General features: G+C 34.9%; 2 protein-coding genes across 2 annotated transcripts; both read right to left on the bottom strand.

The window, feature by feature from the left end:
- LOC107610583 lies at window positions 4566-6136 on the bottom strand. The gene is made up of 2 exons (XM_021108131.1): window positions 6101-6136; window positions 4566-6017 (listed from the first exon to the last, which is right to left on the bottom strand). Exons 1-2 carry the CDS (start codon window positions 6134-6136, stop codon window positions 4566-4568), a joined length of 1488 nt encoding a protein of 495 aa, XP_020963790.1.
- Window positions 9444-14319, bottom strand: LOC107613520 (kinesin-like protein KIN-14N). Its single transcript, XM_016315562.1, has 17 exons — window positions 14252-14319; window positions 13829-14097; window positions 13545-13689; window positions 13340-13449; window positions 13105-13224; window positions 12808-12990; window positions 12041-12250; window positions 11879-11953; window positions 11653-11799; window positions 11425-11563; window positions 11199-11308; window positions 10944-11105; window positions 10631-10851; window positions 10409-10490; window positions 10224-10328; window positions 10006-10110; window positions 9444-9800 (listed from the first exon to the last, which is right to left on the bottom strand). Exons 2-17 carry the CDS (start codon window positions 14024-14026, stop codon window positions 9621-9623), a joined length of 2292 nt encoding a protein of 763 aa, XP_016171048.1. The 5' UTR covers window positions 14027-14097; window positions 14252-14319; the 3' UTR covers window positions 9444-9620.

The following is a 14319-nucleotide window of genomic DNA, read 5'->3' on the forward strand; positions in this document are numbered from 1 at the left end:
ATATATATTATTAAATATAAAAATATATAAAAAAATTTTATAGTTGTCCTAGGATTTTTGTTTCACTTTCACTCTTCAGAACAAAGAGGGAGAGAGGAATGTCTCTACCCACACGGACGAAGAACCTTTTCACTTTTTCTTTATTAATAACTGTTAGCACCGAAAATAGAAAAGCTAACTTAACAAATAAGAAAAACAAACTAATGTGGTCAATTAACATATAGTATTCAAATCAGTTTATAATTTAAAAGGTCAATGGGATAGTATTCTAATTTGGCTTCTAATCAAAACCGTAGTTTAGAAAAAAGTAATTTGTAGAAAAACATGGCCAAGGTGACAGTGAAAAAATGAGTAATCCAAGTGAAATATAGAGTCTTTCTTAAGGCGACATGATTTTTTCATTGATTGAGAATCAAAGAAAAAATTTATTTCAACAAATCATGTGCTTATTTGATAGTTATCTTGTGCTTATTATCTCTTGGCAGAAATTCATTATTTCTTGTACAATCATATTTTCATTCTAGAATAATCCAAATTATTATTGACAAATCATGTGCTTATGAATTATTATTGTTCTATTTATCTGAGTCATGTGCTTATGAATAATAATCTTAAATCACTCCCTAATCATGCTTATAAATTATTATTGACAAATGAGTCTTAATAATTATTCGTTCTAATAATTTAAAGTCTTATACTATAATTTATATGCTTTGTTTAATCTTTTACAGAAGTGTGGTGTGTTATTATTTGTTTCAACTTTGTAAAGAAGACTAATATGCTGTTTATTGTCATTATATATTACTTGAATTATTTTTGTTTGTTTGTATTTTTATTTTGTTTAATTCTACTAAGTATTTTTAATTTTGTTTAATTGTTATCACTTTTGATTTTCAGGTTTAAATTTTGATTTGCAAATTTTTAATAATGATGATGTAGAAAGTGATAAAAAATAAGGATTGAAGAGTATTTTATATCTAATATTGTAAATTCTTTATTATATTGTTGAATTTGTAGTGATCTAACAGTAATTTATTTTTTAATTTCAAGTTATTTGAACTAATGACATTGTATGAATTTTATGTTTGTATTTTAATTTATCTATGAATTTTAAGTGTTTGTTTTAATTTATATATAAATATGTAAAAATTAAAATAATATTAAATTTTTATAGGGTGGGTAGGGGTGGGGCGGATACCCGCAGGGGCGGGTTAGGATACTGTAGATAGTACCTGAGTAAAAAGACGGCAGGGTGGGGTCGGGTAGGGCAAAAACCCGCCCCACTGCCACCCCTAGCTAACTCAGCTCCTAAAACCTGTCGGTCCACTAGTGGTGGATAGGACATTTGGTGTCCTAGCAACATCAAAGAAATTCGGAGTTGTTATGGTGTAGATGTGTTCAATTTCGCATCCCTCCCATGCTTGCCTCTACTTATTGTTTGCTTCTATACCTCATCCTCTGATATCAGTGCCGCGGGTAGTGATGAGGCGGGTAGTACCTGAGTAAAAGGACAGCGGGGCGGGGTCGGGTAGGGCAAAAATCCGCCCCTACCCACCCCACTGCCACCCCTAACTATACTCCTGAAGTAGTCGAAGTATATTTTGACATGTTTGAGCGTTGGTTTTTCTAAATAGAATAGAATTATCTGTAAAAAATAAGTGACTAATGGTAGGACACCATCAGTTTAACCATAAACCTGAAAACTCATGTCTCTGTTCACTCTTGTGGAGCAGATGAGATAATCCCTCTACACAAATGAGAAATAGATAGGGAGAAAAGGGGTCTCCCTGCCGAAGACCCCTAGTAGGCTTGAAAAATCCGTGGGAGAACCCATCCACAAGAACTGAGTAGGAAATCGTAGTCACACACTCCTGCATCCAGTCAATCCACTTCTGAAAAAATCCCATCCTCTTGAGCATTTCCCAAACAAAATTTCACTCAACTCGGTCATAGGCTTTACTCATATCCAACTTCAATGTCATATCAAAATCACCTTGCCTCTTGTTCTTCAAATAGTGCATAAATTCATGGGCTATAAGTATATTATTACTGATCAATCTACCCTTAATAAACGCACTTTGATTCATACTGATGATTTTATCCATACAAAACTACATTCTATGTGCCAGAAGCTTTGAAATTACCTTATAAAATACCGTACTCAGACTAATAGGTCGAATCTGAGTCATAGAATCAACACATGTAATCTTCGGTATTAAACAAATTTGTGTGTGGTTCAGGGAGCGAAGCATTTTACCTCCAGAGAAAAAGCTAGCACATGCTTGAAAGACTTCATTCTTGATAACCTCCCAATAGAATTGGAAAAATCTTGCTGTGAACCCATCCTCACCTGGCGCTGAGAAAAGATTGACAGAGAAAATAACTTTTTTAACCTCTTCCTCCGTGATGGGTCTAGTGAGTATGCGGTTCATTTTATCATCTACCTTCCTTTCCAAACCTTCTAGAGCATCTTCGGGGTTTTTAGGATTTGAAGTAGAAAAGACCTTCTTAAAAAAGGATTCAGCTACCTCTCCAATACCTTCCACATCAGTTCGGTACAGTCCGTTCTCGTCCTTCAGTTTCTCTAATCTGTCTATTTCGAGCATGAAACTTTGCATGGAAGAACTTCGTATTTTGGTCACCCACCGTAACTATTTCACGCGAGACTTTTCTTGTTTAATTTATTTTTAATATTTATTTTATATTATTGATTGATTTTTATGTATACTTAATATTATTGTATTAGTTAATATTTTGAGTTAATATTTTATTAATTAAATATTTTTATGTTTTAAAATTTGAGATTTAAAATTAGGATCCCTAAAGACATTTACGCTATATACGATTCCTATCATTCCACCCTAATAACATTTCTGACCTCCATCACGCAGCCTCCACAATGCCCCACCAGTCCATATCTACATTTCACGTCATCATCAAAGGCAACTTTGACGCGAGATGCTTGTCCGTTCGAAAGTATCACTGCTCTGCGATATCTGTGCAGCGGCAACCATTGCTGTTTCATGATCCCGTACTTTCGCTCCCGTACTCTTATTATTCAAGAATTATTATTATAATTTGAAATTTAAGATGGTCCTCCTCGATAAAGTGAATTGAGTTTTTCTAAAACAAAAAATTTTAATAAATAAAAATACTATTTACATATTAAAATCAATCGGTTATAAAAAAAAATCATAGTTGTCAGAACTGAACCGGTGATCGAACCGGTCAGGCACTCAGGCTACTAGGTCATTGGGTTACTGGTTCAACCGGTGGGTCACTGGTTGAACCGGTTAACCCAGTCCCACTAAGTAAAACGTATAAAATAGCTAAAAACTTAAAAATTAACAGTTAAAAAACATATCTCCAATAATATTTTAATAAACATTAAGTCTCAAATCCTAAAAATAAGTAGTAATACGAAAATAAACATAAAATTTGTTAGTACTATTAGTCTATTACATGAACAACTCAATTTAACACAATGAAAATAACAATTCATGGATTATATCCAAGGAGTAACTTCAAAGTGTGGATATCTTTCTTCATCTGACAAATCTGGAGCTACATCTTGATTGGTTTCATTCTGATTTGCATTTTCTGCAGAAGTATTATTAACTTCACCATCATCTCGATCATCTTTCAGATTCAATTCATCTAGCATTTCAATAATGTTTCACAAATCATAATCAATAATAAGGCAAAACATTTGGTTAAAGCATTACAAAATCATCCCTAACAAAAGCATACCCAAATCATCTAAAGCTGATTGAAGAGACATATTTGCAAGATCATTCCGTAAAGCATCAACTTCTTCAGGAGTTAAAAATGGTTGTGAATCTTCCATTATCCATTCTGAATGATCCTCAAATGCATCAAGACAAATTGGATCATAACTTTGCTTTCTCATTCGGTTCCTATATTATCAATTAACTTGATTATTCTTATTATGACTAAAAATTTAAAATAATGCCTTCAAGAAAGAATAATAAAAAGTACCTTTGTTGTAGCCTTAAGTTGTAATGAACATAAACAAGATCATTAAGCTTTTGATGCTCTAACCGATTCCTTTTCTTTGAGTGAATGTGTTCGAAAATGCTCCAGTTACGCTCACAACCTGAAGAACTACAAGTTTGGCTCAAAACACGAATCGCTAACTTTTACAAGTTTGGTGCTCGACATCCATAAGATTCCCACCATTGATCTTAACAGAAAAAGAAAATAATCACAATCATAAAAATCAAATCTTAAACATATCACAATCATAAAAGACTAATTTTAATAAAAAATTTACCAGGCATCACTGTGCTTTGCTCATGTATTGCAGACTGTCTTCCAAAATCTCCTTCAGCATTCTTAAAGATTATCTTCTCACTTGTCAATTTAGTATTCAAATCAGCATCACCGTAAGCATATCTCTCAATCACATCTAGTAGGCCAGAAATTGTTTCTTTGTGCTTGTCAAATTCTGCAGAATTAAATCAAAAAGCTGGATTTAACCAATAACCAGCAGCATGAAGGTTTCTTTTAAGTTGTGAATCCCAACGTGAATCTAAAATCTTCAATTAAGGTTCAACAACCCTCTTTCTTTTTTGAAACCTCTTTACCATATCTTCCCTAGCCTTATACATAGCTTGATAAAGGAAACCCATTGCAGCTCTATCTTCACTATCCACAATACGCAATACATGAACAAGTGACTCCGTAAGCTTAACAATATCAGTGCATTGATTCCAAAATTTAGAATCTAAGACTTGATCCACAAACTTTTTAGCTTTGGCTTCTTTAGAGTAAGTTGAACTTGTCCATTCTCTAGATGTCACCATAGCTCTCAATCCATCCTTTTGAGCCAAAATACTTTGCAAAGCAATGAAATTAGTGGCGAATCGAGTTGGAGCTGGACGAAGTATTTTTCGGCCGCTTGTGAATTGTCTCATCAAGTACAACGGATGGCAGTGATTATAGATATACTTCGTAATCATTGAAGCTTGTGACACAGTTTCAGTCACTTCCACGAACTTCCCAATATCCTGCAACATCAGATTAATACAATGTGCCACACAAGGAGACCAATACAATCTAGGAAACTCCGATTCCAACAACCTTTCAGCAGCAACGTAATTTGCAGCATTATCCGTCACTACATGTACAACATTTTCAGGACCAACAAATAACACAACATCCCTAAGCAACTTAAACAAAGCCTCAGCAGTTTTCGAGATATGAGAAGCATCAACTGACTTTAGGAAAATAGTTCCTTTAGGGCAATAAACCAAGAAATTAATTAAAGTACGCCTACAACGATCAGTCCATCCATCAGCCATGATAGTACATCCAATTTGTTTCCAAATCACACGATAACCTTCAATCATCTTCTTTACATCTTCAACCAATTTACTCAACAAATATCCACGAACTCTTTGGTAATTTGGCCCTTTATACCCTGCACCCATGTTTGCAATAGCATCGATCATCGGCTGATAATAAGCTGAATTAACCGCATTGAATGGCACAAAAGCATCCATCATCCATCTTGTAATAGCAATATCACACTTCTCCACAATTTCTTTGCTTTGGAGAACACTTTTAATACTTGGTTGAGCTCCAGGTGTTGCTGCAGGTGGAAAAAAGGATTGTAATCCCTTGAGTTGTTTTCCAACTCCCTTTCTAGAGCTAGGTGCTGGAATTCTTGATGCTTGTTGTTGTCGCATCTCATTACGTTCAATCTCATCAAATTCACTTTCAACGTCATCACAAGCACCATAACTTTCTGCATATTCTTCTTGAGTTTTCCTTTTCTTGGTTCGAAGATCTTCAATGTTTTGATTGAATTGGTGTCTCACCACAGCTGGCACCTTTCGACATGCCTCAATATCTCCGCCTTTTCCAGCCAAATGATGCTTAACCCGGTTAATTCCTCCATCCCTAATAGGCTTCTCGCAATAAATACATACCTGGACCCTGGAGGGATGGAGGGACGAGCAGAGAAGAGGGAGACCGGAGGTGGCGACTGGCGACTGGCGATTGACGACTGACGACCAGTGGACCAGGAGTCAGTAGGCGACGAGGAGGCGACTTGAATGTTGAATCTTCGATGGACCGTGGACGTGCTTCTTGGTGGTGGTGAGTGGCGCATTGCTCTAGTTGCGGTGGTGAGGTGTGGTGAGTAGCAGACTCTCTATCTCTCAGCTGTCAGCTCTCATGGAGTCATGGTGCCATGGTGGTTTCTCATGGCCAAACCATTTGGGAAGGGAAAGTGGGAAACAAGGGATGGAGGGAATGAGACGGATGGAGGCTAGGGTTACACTTTCAACAGCAGCTTTTGTTTTTTTTTTTTAATTAAGAAACGACGTCGTTTCCAGCGCAGAAAAAAATAAAAAAAAAGTTCGAACCGGTCCGGGTTAAATAAAACCTGTCGGTTCACCGGTTCTAATCAAACCTGACCGGTTCAATTCGGGTCATTCTGGTTCGATTTCTTGTTCGGTTAGATGCCTCACCCGGACCGGTTATGACACCGGTTCGCCAGTTTTTCGGTCCGACCAGCCGGGTCGGTCCGGTTCTCAGAACAACAACAACAAAGCCTTGTCTCACTAAGTGGGGTCGGCTACATGAATCAAACGACGCCATTATGCTCTGTCATGTATCATATCTACAGAGAGACCGTTTACATGTAGATCTCGTTTGACCACCTCATGGATGGTCTTCTTAGGTCTTTCTCTGCCTTTCGCCCTTTGTCCATCTTCCATCTCATCCACCCTCCTGACTGGATGTTCTATCGGTCTTCTTCTCACATGTCCAAACCACCTGAGACGCGATTCAACCATCTTTTCCACAATGGGTGCTACTCCAACTCTCTCTCTTATATCTTCATTCCTTATTTTATCCAATCGTGTATGACCACTCATCCATCTCAACATCTTCATCTTTGCCACACTCAGCTTATGTTCGTGCTCCCCTTTAGCCGCCCAACACTCCGTACCATACAACATAGCCGGTCTTATAGCGGTGCGATAGAATTTACCTTTAAGTTTTAAAGGCACTTTTTGGTCGCATATAAAACCAGATGCACTCCGCCATTTTGACCAACCTGCTTGGATCCTATAATTTACATCCTATTCAATCTCTCCATTATCCTGTATGATGCACCCAAGATACTTAAAACTTTTAACTTTTCGTAGGATGTTTTCTCCAATCTTCACCTCTATATTGGGGTTTTCCCTTCTCAGACTTAACTTACATTCCATATATTCCGTCTTGCTACGGCTTATGCGCAAACCATACACTTTTAGAGCTTCTCTCCATAACTCCAACTTCTTATTTAGGTCTTCCCTTGACTCTCCCATAAGGACGATATCATCGGCAAAAAGCATGCACCATAGCACAGACTCTGAGAACACTGAAAAAAATATTAAAATTAATCACTAAAATTAATTATTATATATTTATATATAAATACATGTATTTTTAATTTATTTTTTATATTTTAATATTTTTATCTTAGTAGTTAATTTTAATGACTATATTAATATTAATATACACCTCGTATTTAATAAAATGATAATATAAAGATTTATCAATCACTCTTTACCAAAATAATAAAACTTAACGTATGATAAAAATTATAAATTAAATGATAATTAATCTCTTGACATCCCTGATCCCAGAACTTGACACCATCCAATTAATAGCAATATGGAAGAGAAGAGAAAAGACAAAATTAAAAGAAGACGATAAACTAGGACAATGTAACGAAGGATAAGAAATAAGATATTGAGCCGTACACAGTATCACAGGGTGAGAACTGAGAAGTTAAAATCTTTTACACACAGCTTTTACACAAAAAAATGCTGAAACATAAAAGTAACTTGTGGTTGGTACATGTCCTACACTCCAACTTTGGAGAATAAAACCAATAGAGACCTCTCACTCGCAGCTGTGTCCTGCAACTTTGACCTGCTTTGCCAGCTTTAACGAATCGTATACTATATATATACGAATGCGATACGTGTATATATTATCATTGTTATTTAAGTACGTATAAAGGGCGAAGATATATTAAATCTGTAAAATACTATTTTGGTCTATAAAATTTGGTCAAATTTTAATTTAATTTTTAATATCTTAAATATTTTAGTTTAATTTAAATTTTTTTTAAATAAATATAATATTAACGTGCATCAAAGTTAACAAGTTACAAAATCACCTTAGTATGGAAAGAATTTTAAGAAAGTATAGTTCAAAAGCAGATCAAGCGATCAGAAAACTGTCACCAAAATCCGAATCCTAGCAATTAATAATCAACTTTTAAAAATCAAAAGAAAAGTTTTTTGCATTGATGATTGTTAGCTAGTAAATCGATTTTACTTACATATTGAAATAAAAAATTATTGGTTTTACAATATATTAATTGTTGGTGTCAAATGTAATAACAGAATAATATTAAACTCGTTTAAAACCTTTTTACACTAAAATAAAACATTAAAATATTAAAGATTCAATTAAAATTTGTCCAAAAGTTTGGAACTAAAATAATCCTCCACTCTATATTAATATTTGTAAACCTAAATCGGTGTTTGATTAAGTAAAACTAGTTTAAATATAAAGGTAGAGAATATGAGAAGTATAAAATAAAAAAAAATCCACAGATCAATTTATTATTATTGTAGATAGAGATGAATGTACGTGTATTATTGTGAAGACAAGAGTTCTAACCGTCAACATTTTTTAAATTCGTCATTAATTATAGATTCAGTAATTAGTACAAAAATGTTGCGAAACATCTATTTAAGTGTTCAAATACCTTCTTTCTATAAATTTTATTTGTTCGGAGTAAACTCGTAAATAATCACAATCTCGAGTATAATTACAATGAAATTTATTCATGACAAACAAGCATGAAAAACTCTCTTTTATTTTTAGAGGAACTCTTAGGGTCAATAATTTTAAATATTTTTGTCATTATTTAATTAATATAAATATTAAATTATTTTTGACAATTAAATTTTATTAATTTATGTATGTAAATTCTAAAAAATATAAATACAAACTGTATTGATTTATGTATGTAAATTCTAATAAATATAAATTATATGCTTTTAAATTTTAATATTTACTGATTCGGTAATATTGATATAAGAAAAAGTGATCAGCCATTGAACGAACTTACGAACACATTCAGAAAAATGTAAAATAAAAAGATGCATCATGAAAAACTTTCCCACAAGAGGGAATTGTTTTAATGCTTTACCTGGATTTTTTAATTCTTTGTTTTTTGGGATATGAAAAAGTACTTGAAAATGGTTGATCCGTTAATTTTTCTTTTGTAATGAAACAGGGCCGAAGCCCAAACTATATTCCGGTAGAACCGACTTGTCTGTGTGTTGCTTGGCGGGTTGAACCCAACCCGAGTCTCTGTGTTTGGGCGACGACCAAGAACAAAAAACTAGAAAGCTAAGTAATTTTGATTTTTATACAAACTATATATATATGGAGATGTTAGAATCAAAGTTATTTTGGTTTATTATTGGTATTACATAGATTTAGCAATTTGATGGGTAGAAAGAAGTTATATAGGTTATGGTATTGGGATTAATCCTAAGTATATAATATATATAAGACGATTAGCAATAGGTCAAGCGTGAGTCAAAGGTTCTTCCATTGATGTGTCGGCGAGGTGTACCAATTTCACAAGCGTTGACTCTTGAAGCAAACCGTAGTGAGCATAGCGACTCCCCCATTGAACTCTGCTCTGGAGATATGTTCACAAACATCAATGTCTTTGAGTCTCCACCTAGGCATGGCTGTCACAATCATTGTATTCAAATATGTTATTCATGAATTTGGTATTCACCATCAAGGGGTTTAAAAATTACATATATTTAGTGTCTTAACAACCAATCAAACTACATGTATTTTATATACATCAGTGTCTATATATATGTGTGTGTGTCTTCAAATATAAAGAAACACAGGCTTAGAGAACACAAGATAGAACTAGAAAAGTACCTGAAGTAGATATGTAAGCTTTGAGTTCCTGAATGGAATATGGTCATCCTTCTTGGCCAAGGCAAATATAACATCACTTAATGATGATAGACTTTTATTGATTGCCTAATTACAATTGAAAAAACAAAAATTACAATTACCATCATTTGAAACAACTAGATAAATAAAAGCTGAAGTATATGGAAAAAGATGGTAGGGGGAAGAAAGGCTTTACATACTTGAGTTTCTTTCAATCGGTCCCCGGTCGATCCACTCTTTGAAAGACGCTCGCTCCCGGCAAGATCAATAAGATTCAGGATTCCTTGTACTTGTTGGTCAGTGCTCTATCACAATCAGGTGAATGTCAGTGTTTAAGACTGGAATATGAATCAAGGTTCAGATTACTATAAGAGAAGCATCATACCTCGTTAACACCGTATATTCGAAGCGTGAACACAAAATGACTCCTTGAAGATTGTTCATTCATCTGTGTTTTCCCCACAGATCTAAAAGGAAACAAAAGAAATATAGAAATAGTTATCGATTCTGTTTTGCCAATGTTACAAGGAGTGGTTAAGTAAAAGGAGTGAAGATCATTGTAAAACATGGCTATGAAATGGGAGAAGGAACCTTATGAACTAATTACCTGCTATTTGCAGCTTGGTTCAAAAGAAAAGCAACCTCTTTTACACTTTGAACATCCACCACTGTAAGATCAGAGACATGTGTGTTTTTGTTTGCATCATGTTTGATTGCATATTGCTTTCCACTTCCAGGAGTACCATTTTCTACTCGAGCTGCATCCGATGACTTGTTTGTAGATAACAGATCGCGAATCGTTTCATTGTATATTTCCAACATTGATACCTATAAAAGAGTTTCGAAATAAAAACTTAGACATCAAGCATAAGTGAAGAAACTGAAAAGAAAATACTGAATTAGTATATTTCATATATAACCTGAAGTTCATATTTCCAGCCTTGGGCTTGCAGAGCCTGTCTTGTTTGGAAAATTTGTTCTAGCGAGCGAGGTATCAAGCCCTTTTCCTCAGGCTGTCCAGGCCTGCCCATCATTGTATAGGTTTTTCCCGACCCGGTTTGACCATAGGCAAAAATGCAAACCTGGAAAAGTATATGTTCATTGATCATACTCCAAAGAATCAACAGTTCTAATTGCTAAAGTTGTATGCATCCAAGCAAGAACACAGAAATTACCTTATAACCATCAAGAGCACTTTGCACCAGCTGTGAAATTTCAATAAAAACTTCCTCTTGTGATGCATCAGGTGCGAAAACTCTATCGAATGTAAAAGAATGCTTTTGGCCTAATTAAGAAAAGAAGCAACATATATAACACAACTAAATGATAACTAAAATAACTAAACAAAGCATGCAAGAATAAGAAGAGAAACAACTTCGATGACAGCACCACGAGCCATACCACTTTGAGTAAGTTCAATGCCTCGACCAGCAGCTTCCATGGATGTGGGATAAGATATAATCTTTCCTTCTGTGCTACAACCTTCATCCGGTAACAAAGGACGAACTCTACAGAAGACGCGGATATTCCCTTTAAGTTCCTGTTAAAATGAAGTGGAGGGATTAAAATTTAATAAGGTAAAGTCTGGACTTTAGACTTTCTTATTATTGTTTTGGCCAAGTAAATTACCAAAATAGTATTGTGTAACGATTTCCGCAGCTTCTCCCCTTCTATAACTTTATATTCTGCATCGGCCAAGCGTCTTTGTAACTCATTTACAAGTTTTTGTTGGCCTTCAAATTCTATTCTTGTCTCAATTGCAGATATATCAGAAACCTGATAAGGAGAAGAAAAAGAACATCATATCATAAGTCTGAAACTTTTACCATGTTCATTGAAAACTATGCCTCATTACCTGCAGTTTCTTCTCTGCAGTTTCTAGCTGCTCTTGTAATGCCTTTATCTTGCTATCTTGCAAGGCACATTTCGCCTGCACAGGAAAATCAAACACCTCATGGCTATATAGCAGCTCCGAGTTGTGATATTTATGAAAACAAAAATAGGATATAAAACCGACCTCCAGTTCACTTGCTTTTATAGTCAAGTTCCCCAGTTCAGAGCCTGACTTCTCTGAAGAATCTTTGAATTTTGCTAATTCAGTAGTCAAAGTTTGCACTTGAGATAACTGGCGGTCACGATCGTCTCTTACCTGTTGCAATTCTCCTCGAAGAGTTGTAACTTCAATAGTCAAAGCATCCTTCTGTTTTGTAGTCTCTTCTTGAGAAGACTAAAAAGAAAAAATGGAACTGAATAAGGTACAGATTGCATGTTAAGTGAAACAATTATCAAGAATTTCATGAAAGATACTAATAACGAATCTAGAATCCACATTACTTATGGTTAAGATTTAGAAAAACAGCACAAACTTGCACAAAATAATTATGACATAACTTCTCTTTAGAGACAAAAAAAACTCCCACATTTGATCATATGTTGCTAAGTTATGCATGTAGTAATGGTTGGGAATGTGCATGCTCACAACGAGGAACAAAAAGGCAGGACCAACAATGAGCATATGGTCCGGTCAATCAAAAACATAAAAGATATTTCAAAATCTATCATAGCCAAGCTATTATAGAAGTATCATGTGCATCTAAACTACAATGGATACATCTTAAGGTTCTTCCTTAGAATCTGTTTCATCAATAAAAGTTACACTTTGCACATTTCTGTGCTTATGAAAAGAGTTGTTTCCATGTTGGTATTGGTTAAGAATCCATGGATTTCTGTTTTACCTACTTGAGTTCTGCATTGAAATAATTCACACACCAAAAGAAAACTCACCATAGACAAAGTAAGTTGGCCCTTTAACATTGTGAGGCTCTCCACTACAGTAGCCTTCTCTTTCTCTACACGCTTAAGTTCTTCTTCAGCTGTAGAAAGCTCTGAGTGAAGCTTTCCATTGTACTGCTGTAAGCTTGTTATGTAATCTTGTAACCGCTTATACATCTCATTGAGTGATGATATCTGCAGAACTCCATTGATGAAGACATTTAGTTACACAAATAATTCTTGACATCTCTAGGAATAATTCATAAGAATTGAAGTTCTTAGTTGATTGTGATTGTAATTTTACTTTACCTTCTGATTTGAGCTTTCGAGCTCTCGCTGAGCTCGGCTGAGGTCTTCTGTTAGTGCAGTCTGAGACCTCTCAAGGTTAATCCGAGCCTCTTTCTCTTGAACAAGAGATTCCGTTGCCGCCTTGGGTTTACAAAGAGAATAAAAAGTATAAGTTTGAGATTGAAAAATGTCCCTTGCAAGTTTTCATAATACAATTCACTCTTGAAATTCCACTGAGATGAAAAATCTAACTTACTGATCTTTCTGTTTCTTCCTTTATTAACTTTTCTTGCAAAGAAGTGCAATTCCTTCTCATTTCCACAATAATTGAATTCAGTTCTTCCTCCTTGATTTTGAGCAGCAACTCTGTAATTAAATGAATCTAACCACTTAAGTACACAACTTAGTGAGGATTTTTCAAAAGAAGGAAAAATGGAAGAAAATTGAAACACAATCTTTACCTATCTCCATGCATTTTTGCTGGGCTAATTCCAATGAACTCTTCAATTTTTCTTGCTCTAATGAGTAGCTTATCTCAAGGTCTTGGAACCATCTTATGCAAACCTTAAGCCTCTTTATATAATCTGCCATGTTTTCACATCTTTCCTAAAAATTCCCAAATTTAGTGTTAATACACGATGATGGTTACCAAAACAACTAAGAATCTTGGTTCCATCTTTGGTCTCAAACTCAAATAATTAACCAAAACAAGCATTGAGCTTAAAACAACAAGATCTTAACTAACCTTATAATTGAATCTGTCTTTCCTTTTGGACTTTTCATTTAGCAAGGCTTCAACATCCTCTCTAGTGAACTCTATAACACCATAATCTGACCCAGCATTGCTAGGTGGATCACTACTAGGGCCATGTTGTTGATCATGTCCACCATTTACAACTGCAAAAGCTGGCCTTGCTCTTCCATTAATAGGAGTCCCCACCATTTTTCTTGAACCCTTTTCAGCTCTACTAGCTTCTCTTGGTCTTTGTCTACGAGGATTTCATCACCCACAAACTAAACAAAACCACAACAAACAAAAAAGATCACATTTTTAACAACCCTGCTCTGTTTCAAAGTTTCAACTTAGAGTGAGGAAATGAGAACTATCCATGAATGAAACTAAGCTGAAAATGGAAAATAAAACATGGGAAATGAAGAAAGATTGTACCTTTGGTAAGAGCTTTGAAAGGGGTAGGAGTTTCTAGTACATGGTGACCCTTTTGAAGGTCCCTAACC

The sequence above is a fragment of the Arachis ipaensis genome, chromosome B08 (genome assembly GCF_000816755.2).
Source record: "Arachis ipaensis cultivar K30076 chromosome B08, Araip1.1, whole genome shotgun sequence".
NCBI classification, from domain to species: Eukaryota; Viridiplantae; Streptophyta; class Magnoliopsida; order Fabales; family Fabaceae; genus Arachis; species Arachis ipaensis.

Bases quoted from the DNA above. Each gene is read 5' to 3' on its own strand.
- LOC107610583 (XM_021108131.1), bottom strand. From the start codon at position 6,136: ATGCGCCACTCACCACCACCAAGAAGCACGTCCACG. The intron at 6,018-6,100 runs GTCCATCGAAGA...GTCAATCGCCAG, and splicing joins CACCAAGAAGCACGTCCACG to TCGCCAGTCGCCACCTCCGG.
- LOC107613520 (XM_016315562.1), bottom strand. From the start codon at position 14,026: ATGGTGGGGACTCCTATTAATGGAAGAGCAAGGCCAGCTTTTGCAGTT. The intron at 11,309-11,424 runs GTATGGCTCGTG...TTTCTTAATTAG, and splicing joins CATTGAACTTACTCAAAGTG to GCCAAAAGCATTCTTTTACA. The intron at 9,801-10,005 runs GTACTTTTCTAG...TGATTGTGACAG, and splicing joins AGCTTACATATCTACTTCAG to CCATGCCTAGGTGGAGACTC.